General features: G+C 59.1%; 1 protein-coding gene across 7 annotated transcripts in view; it reads right to left on the bottom strand.

Moving 5' to 3' along the window:
• Positions 1-304: 304 nt before the first annotated feature.
• The window catches only part of ate1 (arginyltransferase 1), a 42398-nt gene continuing 34411 nt past the window's right edge, over positions 305-8291 (bottom strand). For all 7 annotated transcript variants that reach the window (XM_084709150.1, XM_084709149.1, XM_084709148.1 and 4 more), the window contains 2 exons: positions 3380-3500; positions 305-1905 (listed from right to left, as the gene is read on the bottom strand). In XM_084709150.1, the coding sequence (XP_084565276.1) occupies positions 1727-1905; positions 3380-3500 (300 nt within the window). In that variant the 3' untranslated portion in view covers positions 305-1726. The remainder of the gene's footprint in view (positions 1906-3379; positions 3501-8291) is intronic.

Genomic DNA, 8291 nt, shown 5'->3' with positions numbered 1-8291 from the left:
ATTGCCCATCATGACCAAAGTTCAGAAGGACATGGCAGAACACAATAGCTCTGGAGAGCTAGCACACTGTTAGGGTTAGCGCTTGACACTACAGAGTTGTTGCCCTCCATGCCACAATGAACCTGGGTTGTACTGAGAATAATATGAAATCTCTTGACTTTGTGTGTGTGCGGCTTGGTGTGTGGCTTGGTGTGTGTGTGTTTTGGTGTGTGTGTGTCTTGGTGTGTGTGTGTCTTGGTGTGTGTGTGTCTTGGTGTGTGTGCGTGTCTTCATGAAGCTGCATGATGAGGCAGCAGACTGAAACTGGATCTCAGTTATTTTATTTGTTGAAACAAGAAAGTTATGGATGATAAAACAACCACAAATAAAGCTCTACATATGAACCCAGAAACAAGAATACAAACAAACATACAAGGTTTGTTTTTCACAAATCAACGAGATCATTTCGTTTTGTTTTGCCTGGTTTTGGATGAGTCCAGATCAGGGTCAGTCACAGGGACAGCAGGTCAGGGTCAGTCACAGGGACAGCAGGTCAGGGTCAGTCACAGGGACAGCAGGTCAGGGTCAGTCACAGGGACAGCAGGTCAGGGTCAGTCACAGGGACAGCAGGTCAGGGTCAGTCACAGGGACAGCAGGTCAGGGTCAGTCACAGGGACAGCAGGTCAGGGTCAGTCACAGGGACAGCAGGTCAGGGTCAGTCACAGGGACAGCAGGTCAGGGTCAGTCACAGGGACAGCAGGTCAGGGTCAGTCACAGGGACAGCAGGTCAGGGTCAGTCACAGGGACAGCAGGTCAGGGTCAGTCACAGGGACAGCAGGTCAGGGTCAGTCACAGGGACAGCAGGTCAGGGTCAGTCACAGGGACAGCAGGTCAGGGTCAGTCACAGGGACAGCAGGTCAGGGTCAGTCACAGGGACAGCAGGTCAGGGTCAGTCACAGGGACAGCAGGTCAGGGTCAGTCACAGGGACAGCAGGTCAGGGTCAGTCACAGGGACAGCAGGTCAGGGTCAGTCACAGGGACAGCAGGTCAGGGTCAGTCAAAGGGACAGCAGGTCAGGGTCAGTCACAGGGACAGCAGGTCAGGGTCAGTCACAGGGACAGCAGGTCAGGGTCAGTCACAGGGACAGCAGGTCAGGGTCAGTCACAGGGACAGCAACAGCACTGCTGCTGAACTTCCATCTGTCCACCGGTACAAATGATTGTAATGAAGTCATAACTGCAATACTATGAACCACTACCTACCATTCCACTGGTAGGAAGTGTTCCCTGAAACTGTGGCAGGAGTCTTCATTGGAACATGTGACAGATAGAACACTGCTGATTTAGAAACAAGGTGCACAGACTGACAGGTGAGTAACATGCACACATACATGGTACATACATGTTTGGGCCAATATGAGGAGAGCTAAGCTTGGTGAGGCTTAAGAGTGAAGCAGCACACACACACACTGAGACATAGAGAGACACACAGATAGGGAGAAATAGAGACAGAGAGAGAGAGAGAGAGAGAGACAGAGAGAGAGAGAGAGAGAGAGACAGAGAGAGAGACAGAGAGAGAGAGAGAGAGAGAGAGACAGAGAGAGAGAGAGACAGAGAGAGAGAGACAGAGAGAGACAGAGAGAGAGAGAGAGAGAGAGACAGAGACAGAGAGAGAGAGAGAGAGAGAGACAGAGAGAGACACACACAGAGGGGTTGTAGAGGTGGAAGAGGAGGGAGGTGCTGTGTTGCTAGGCGCGGTACAGCAGCATCCTCTCAGCACAGGTCTGTCCCACCAGTGCTGCGTACTGCTCCACCTCCGCCTCGTCACAGCACCCCCGGCGTTTACGGCTGTAGGCAGAGTAGAGCATGATGCTCCTCTTATACAGAACCAGGGCACGGCCCACATCCTTCAGCACCCCCGCATCACCTGGACAGACACACACACACGGTAAGATAAGGCAGAGTAACACATCATAATGTGTTCATAGATTCATGATGTTTGTCGTCCTCATCATCCATCAGACACACCGTTCACCAGCCCAGTCTAGCTTGAAGGACACCAGATACAGAGGCTGGGGAGGAAGGGGAGGAAGGGGAGGCTGGGGAGGAAGGGGAGGCTGGGGAGGAAGGGGAGGCTGGGGAGGAAGGGGAGGCTGGGGAGGCTGGGGAGGAAGGGGAGGCTGGGGAGGAAGGGGAGGCTGGGGAGGAAGGGGAGGCTGGGGAGGAAGGGGAGGCTGGGGAGGAAGGGGAGGAAGGGGAGGAAGGGGAGGTTGGGGAGGCTGGGGAGGAAGGGGAGGCTGGGGAGGAAGGGGAGGCTGGGGAGGAAGGGGAGGCTGGGGAGGAAGGGGAGGCTGGGGAGGAAGGGGAGGCTGGGGAGGAAGGGGAGGCTGAGGAGGCTGGGGAGGAAGGGGAGGCTGAGGAGGCAAGGGGAGGCTGGGGAGGAAGGGGAGGCTGGGGAGGAAGGGGAGGCTGGGGAGGAAGGGGAGGCTGGGGAGGAAGGGGAGGCTGGGGAGGAAGGGGAGGCTGGGGAGGAAGGGGAGGCTGGGGAGGAAGGGGAGGCTGGGGAGGAAGGGGAGGCTGGGGAGGAAGGGGAGGCTGGAGGAGGCAAGGGAGGCTGTGAATGGTAGAAAAGATGGTCGAATTCCTTCATGTCTGTTCCAGCTGACATGTCCACATGTGCTCCCCAGCTGAGCGGGAGCGGGAACGGAGAGGTCAGAGGTCAGGGTCAAGCATGTCTTTTCGGTTGGAATAGTGTGTTTACATCTGTGGGTGAAGTGATGTGTGTAGGGGTTAGGGTGAAGGAGTCAGATGGCTGAGCGGTTAGGGAATCGGGCAAGTAATCAGAAGGTCGCTGGTTCGATTCCTGGCTGTGCCAAGTGACATTGTGTCCTTGGGCAAGGCCTGTACTTACTGTAAGTTGCTCTGGATAAGAGCGTCTGCTAAATGACTAAATGTAAGTGTGTGTGTGTGTGTGTGTGTGTGTGTGTGTGTGTACTGACGTGTGTGTAGACTGCTGTTTGCACCAGATTGAGCAACAACAGCAATATTCCTGTCAATCCATCACCAACGTGAATATGATTGTCCCTCCCCCAGTGAGAGGTCGGTCAGGGGGAGAACATGCAGCAGCAGTCCCCCTCATCCCTGACCAGAGTAACACTGACCAGACCAGACCCTCCTCTGACAGTCCAAACATCCGCTCCAACCCAACTCCCCCCAGGACCACTGATGACACGATGCTGTGAGGTCAGGGGTTGGTGGAGAGAGGGCTGCTCTGGGCGGGCGGGGGTCAGGACCCCACCAGGCTCTGCCCCCACGCAGGGCATGCTGGGTAGGGTTGCAGTTGAACTAGAACAGCAGGACCACCATCACCCTGTGTGTGTGTATATGTGTGTATGTGTGACCTGAGTCTGGGTCCAGGTGGAAGCGCGAGTACAGGGCCTTCTCCAGCAGGGGAAGGCAGCGCTCGATAGGAACCCACACATACGTCTCCGGGCACAGTAGGTCTGCAGGCTGGTACTGGCCCTGGGGAGGGGGGGGGGGGGCGGGGGCAGAATGGGGAGGGTGTTAGTCATCATCAACACCTTTTTTTTTTTTTTAAGCAGACAGCAAGTACTGTATAAACTGAGCTGTGAAGAAGTGGACAGATCCAAACAAAGAGATGACAATAGCGAGGGAGGAGGAAGGAGAGAGAGAAGGGAGGAGAGAGAGGAGGGAAGAGAGAGAAGAGAGAGAGGGGGGAGGGAGGAGGAAGGAGAGAGAGAAGGGAGGAGAGAGGGGAGGGAGGAGAGAGAGAAGGGAGGAGAGAGGAGAGAAAGGAGGGAGGGAGGAGAGAGAGGAGGGAGAAAAGGGAGAGAGGGAGGAGAGAGGAGGGAGGAGAGAAAGGAGGGAGAAAGGGAGAGAGGGAAGAGAGAGGAGGGATAGGGGAGAGGGAGGAGAGAGAGGAGGGAGAGGGGAGAGGGAGGAGAGAGAGGAGGGAGAGGGGAGAGGGAGGAGAGAGAGGAGGGAGAGGGAGAGGGAGGAGAGAGAGGAGGGAGAAAAGGGAGAGAAGGAGGAGAGGAGAGAGAGAGAAGGGAGAGGAGGGAGGAGTGGCAGGAGGAGGGAGGGAGGGGCATGGATTTATGAGGGCTGTGTTATCAGAGCTCTGGAGACGATAAACAAACACACACTAACACACACAAGCAGAATATGCTGTAAAGGCAGGGTCTGCTGCAACATCACACACACAGTTTTCAATCTTACTGGGGCCCAACCATTCACTTCATTCAACCCCTCACCCCTAACTGTAACCTAGGTGTAGTGAGGGAGGTGGGTGGAAACTATGCAGCCTTTTTCCACAACCCTCCTCCCACTGTACTACTCTGGGAACAGACACATACAAGAGGAACAGGGGGGAGGAGGGGTGGAGCGGAGGAGGGGAGGAGCAGAGGAGGGTTGGAGGGGAGGAGCAGAGGAGGGGTGGAGGGGAGGAGGGGTGGAGGGGAGGAGCAGAGGAGGGTTGGAGGGGAGGAGGGGTGGAGCAGAGGAGGGGTGGAGCGGAGGAGGGGTGGAGCGGAGGAGGGGTGGAGCGGAGGAGCAGAGGAGGGGTGGAGCGGAGGAGGGGTGGAGGGGAGGAGGGGTGGAGCAGAGGAGGGGTGGAGCGGAGGAGGGGTGGAGCGGAGGAGGGGAGGAGGGGTGGAGCCGAGGAGGGTTGGAGCGGAGGAGGGGTGGAGCGGAGGAGGGGTGGAGCGGAGGAGGGGTGGAGCGGAGGAGGGGAGGAGCAGAGGAGGGGTGGAGGGGAGGAGCAGAGGAGGGTTGGAGGGGAGGAGCAGAGGAGGGTTGGAGGGGAGGAGCAGAGGAGGGTTGGAGGGGAGGAGCAGAGGAGGGTTGGAGGGGAGGAGCAGAGGAGGGGTGGAGCAGAGGAGGGTTGGAGGGGAGGAGCAGAGGAGGGGTGGAGGGGAGGAGCAGAGGAGGGGTGAAGGGGAGGAGCAGAGGAGGGGTGGAGGGGAGGAGGAGCAGAGGAGGGTTGGAGGGGAGGAGGGGTGGAGCAGAGGAGGGGTGGAGCAGAGGAGGGTTGGAGGGGAGGAGCAGAAGAGGGTTGGAGGGGAGGAGCAGAGGAGGGTTGGAGGGGAGGAGCAGAGGAGGGGAGGAGCGGAGGAGGGGAGGAGCGGAGGAGCAGAGGAGGGTTGGAGGGGAGGAGCAGAGGAGGGGTGGAGCGGAGGAGGGGTGGGGCGGAGGAGCAGAGGAGGGGTGGAGCGGAGGAGCAGAGGAGGGGTGGAGGGGAGGAGGGGTGGAGCAGAGGAGGGGTGGAGCGGAGGAGGGGTGGAGGGGAGGAGGGGTGGAGCACAGGAGGGTTGGAGGGGAGGAGCAGAGGAGGGGTGGAGGGGAGGAGGGGTGGAGCAGAGGAAGGGTGGAGCGGAGGAGGGGTGGAGGGGTGGAGGGGTGGAGCAGAGGGGGGTGGAGCGGAGGAGGGGTGGAGGGGTGGAGCAGAGGAGGGTTGGAGGCGAGGAGCAGAGCAGGGGTGGAGGGGAGGAGGGGTGGAGCAGAGGAGGGTTGGAGGGGAGGAGCAGAGGAGGGTTGGAGGGGAGGAGGGGAGGAGCAGAGGAGGGTTGGAGGGGAGGAGCAGAGGAGGGTTGGAGGGGAGGAGCAGAGGAGGGTTGGAGGGGAGGAGCAGAGGAGGGTTGGAGGGGAGGAGGGGAGGAGCAGAGGAGGGTTGGAGGGGAGGAGCAGAGGAGGGTTGGAGGGGAGGAGCAGAGGAGGGTTGGAGGGGAGGAGCAGAGGAGGGGTGAAGGGGAGGAGCAGAGGAGGGGTGGAGGGGAGGAGGAGCAGAGGAGGGTTGGAGGGGAGGAGGGGTGGAGCAGAGGAGGGGTGGAGCAGAGGAGGGTTGGAGGGGAGGAGCAGAAGAGGGTTGGAGGGGAGGAGCAGAGGAGGGTTGGAGGGGAGGAGCAGAGGAGGGGAGGAGCGGAGGAGGGGAGGAGCGGAGGAGCAGAGGAGGGTTGGAGGGGAGGAGCAGAGGAGGGGTGGAGCGGAGGAGGGGTGGGGCGGAGGAGCAGAGGAGGGGTGGAGCGGAGGAGCAGAGGAGGGGTGGAGGGGAGGAGGGGTGGAGCAGAGGAGGGGTGGAGCGGAGGAGGGGTGGAGGGGAGGAGGGGTGGAGCACAGGAGGGTTGGAGGGGAGGAGCAGAGGAGGGGTGGAGGGGAGGAGGGGTGGAGCAGAGGAAGGGTGGAGCGGAGGAGGGGTGGAGGGGTGGAGGGGTGGAGCAGAGGGGGGTGGAGCGGAGGAGGGGTGGAGGGGTGGAGCAGAGGAGGGTTGGAGGCGAGGAGCAGAGCAGGGGTGGAGGGGAGGAGGGGTGGAGCAGAGGAGGGTTGGAGGGGAGGAGCAGAGGAGGGTTGGAGGGGAGGAGGGGAGGAGCAGAGGAGGGTTGGAGGGGAGGAGCAGAGGAGGGTTGGAGGGGAGGAGCAGAGGAGGGTTGGAGGGGAGGAGCAGAGGAGGGTTGGAGGGGAGGAGGGGAGGAGCAGAGGAGGGTTGGAGGGGAGGAGCAGAGGAGGGTTGGAGGGGAGGAGCAGAGGAGGGTTGGAGGGGAGGAGCAGAGGAGGGTTGGAGGGGAGGAGGGGAGGAGCAGAGGAGGGTTGGAGGGGAGGAGCAGAGGAGGGTTGGAGGGGAGGAGCAGAGGAGGGTTGGAGGGGAGGAGCAGAGGAGGGTTGGAGGGGAGGAGCAGAGGAGGGGTGGAGGGGAGGAGCAGAGGAGGGTTGGAGGGGAGGAGCAGAGGAGGGTTGGAGCGGAGGAGCAGAGGAGGGTTGGAGGGGAGGAGCAGAGGAGGGTTGGAGGGGAGGAGCAGAGGAGCAGAGGAGGGTTGGAGGGTTGGAGGGGAGGAGCAGAGGAGGGTTGGAGGGGAGGAGCAGAGGAGGGTTGGAGGGGAGGAGCAGAGGAGGGTTGGAGGGTTGGAGGGGAGGAGCAGAGGAGGGGTGCACCTCTGGCAGACGTCCCCCAACTCACCTACAGTTCCACAGTCCACAGAGGCTCTATAGACTCCTCCATCACCACACACACTCACAGACACACATGGAGGTGTAGATGGAGTGATTAGCCTCTAGTCACTTTTTTATGTACCAGCAGAACACTACGATGCAGAGCGAGGAGGAGAGGGGGATGAAAGGGAGGAGAAACAGAATGAGAGAAAGGGGGAGGGGAGAAACAGAGAGATCAGCATGTAAGAACAGGTCTCTCCATTCCTCCAACTATGAGAGAACTCAGGCAGAAGCACCATGATGGGACTATCATGCCAAAAACTGTCCGGCCTAACGTCACAATGCCGTTCCGATCCATCACCATGTTGACCTTAAATTCCATCACTGAGACAAACAGGTAGTGATATGCCTCCCAGACAGACAGGGAGTGAAAGGACCTATCAGACAGACAGGTAGTGATATGCCTCCCAGACAGACAGGGAGTGAAAGGACCTATCAGACAGACAGTCGACTGTCCTGGGGGAGGAAGGACGAGAAGGAGCAATGAAGACTTGGCAAAAAAACCTGAGAAAATATTACCCTAACCCTGGCTTACTACAGACTACACTATCCTAACCCAGGTTTATTAGAGACTACACTATCCTAACCCTGGCTTTCTACAGACTACACTACCCTAACCCTGGCTTACTCCAGACTACACTACCCTAACCCTGGCTTACTTGAGACTACACTTCCCTAACCCTGGCTTACTTGAGACTACACTTCCCTAACCCTGGCTTACTAGATACTATAGTACCCTATCCCTGGCTTTTTATTAACTACACTACCCTAACCCTGGCTTTCTAGAAACTATACTACCCTAACCCTGACTTACTAAAGACTACACTACCCTAACCACCTAGGGAGGAGAGAGTGTCTCTGGACTTGGCTTAAGAGGGAACTGCCCCCCCCCCCCCCCACATCAACATCTGCTGTTGATTTCCTGCAGATCATATCTCCCCACTGTGTGTGTGTGTGTGGGGGGGGTGTGGGGGGGGGAAGGGTGTGTGGGGGGAAGGGTGTGTGGGGGGGAGGGTGTGCATGTGCGCGTATGTCACAATACACCTCTTCCAACACAAGCCTCTCTGGGTTTGTCTAGATCTAGATCAGAGCTTCAGTGGAGCTGTGAGCCGTGTGACTTTTAGAAGGCACTGCAGTAATCTCTTCCTAGCTGAGGGCTTCAGGGTAGAGGAGTCCAGGGTAGAGGGCTCCAGGGTAGAGGAGTCCAGGGTAGAGGGCTCCAGGGTAGAGGAGTCCAGGGTAGAGGGGCTCCAGGGTAGAGGGGCTCCAGGGTAGAGGGCTCCAGGGTAGAGGGCTCCAGGGTAGAGGGCT

This window comes from Hypomesus nipponensis, chromosome 11, assembly GCF_054491055.1.
Source record: "Hypomesus nipponensis isolate SF chromosome 11, ASM5449105v1, whole genome shotgun sequence".
NCBI lineage: Eukaryota > Metazoa > Chordata > Actinopteri > Osmeriformes > Osmeridae > Hypomesus > Hypomesus nipponensis.
The sequence above is the reverse complement of the archived record's forward strand: the minus strand, read 5'-3'. Positions and strand labels throughout refer to the sequence as shown.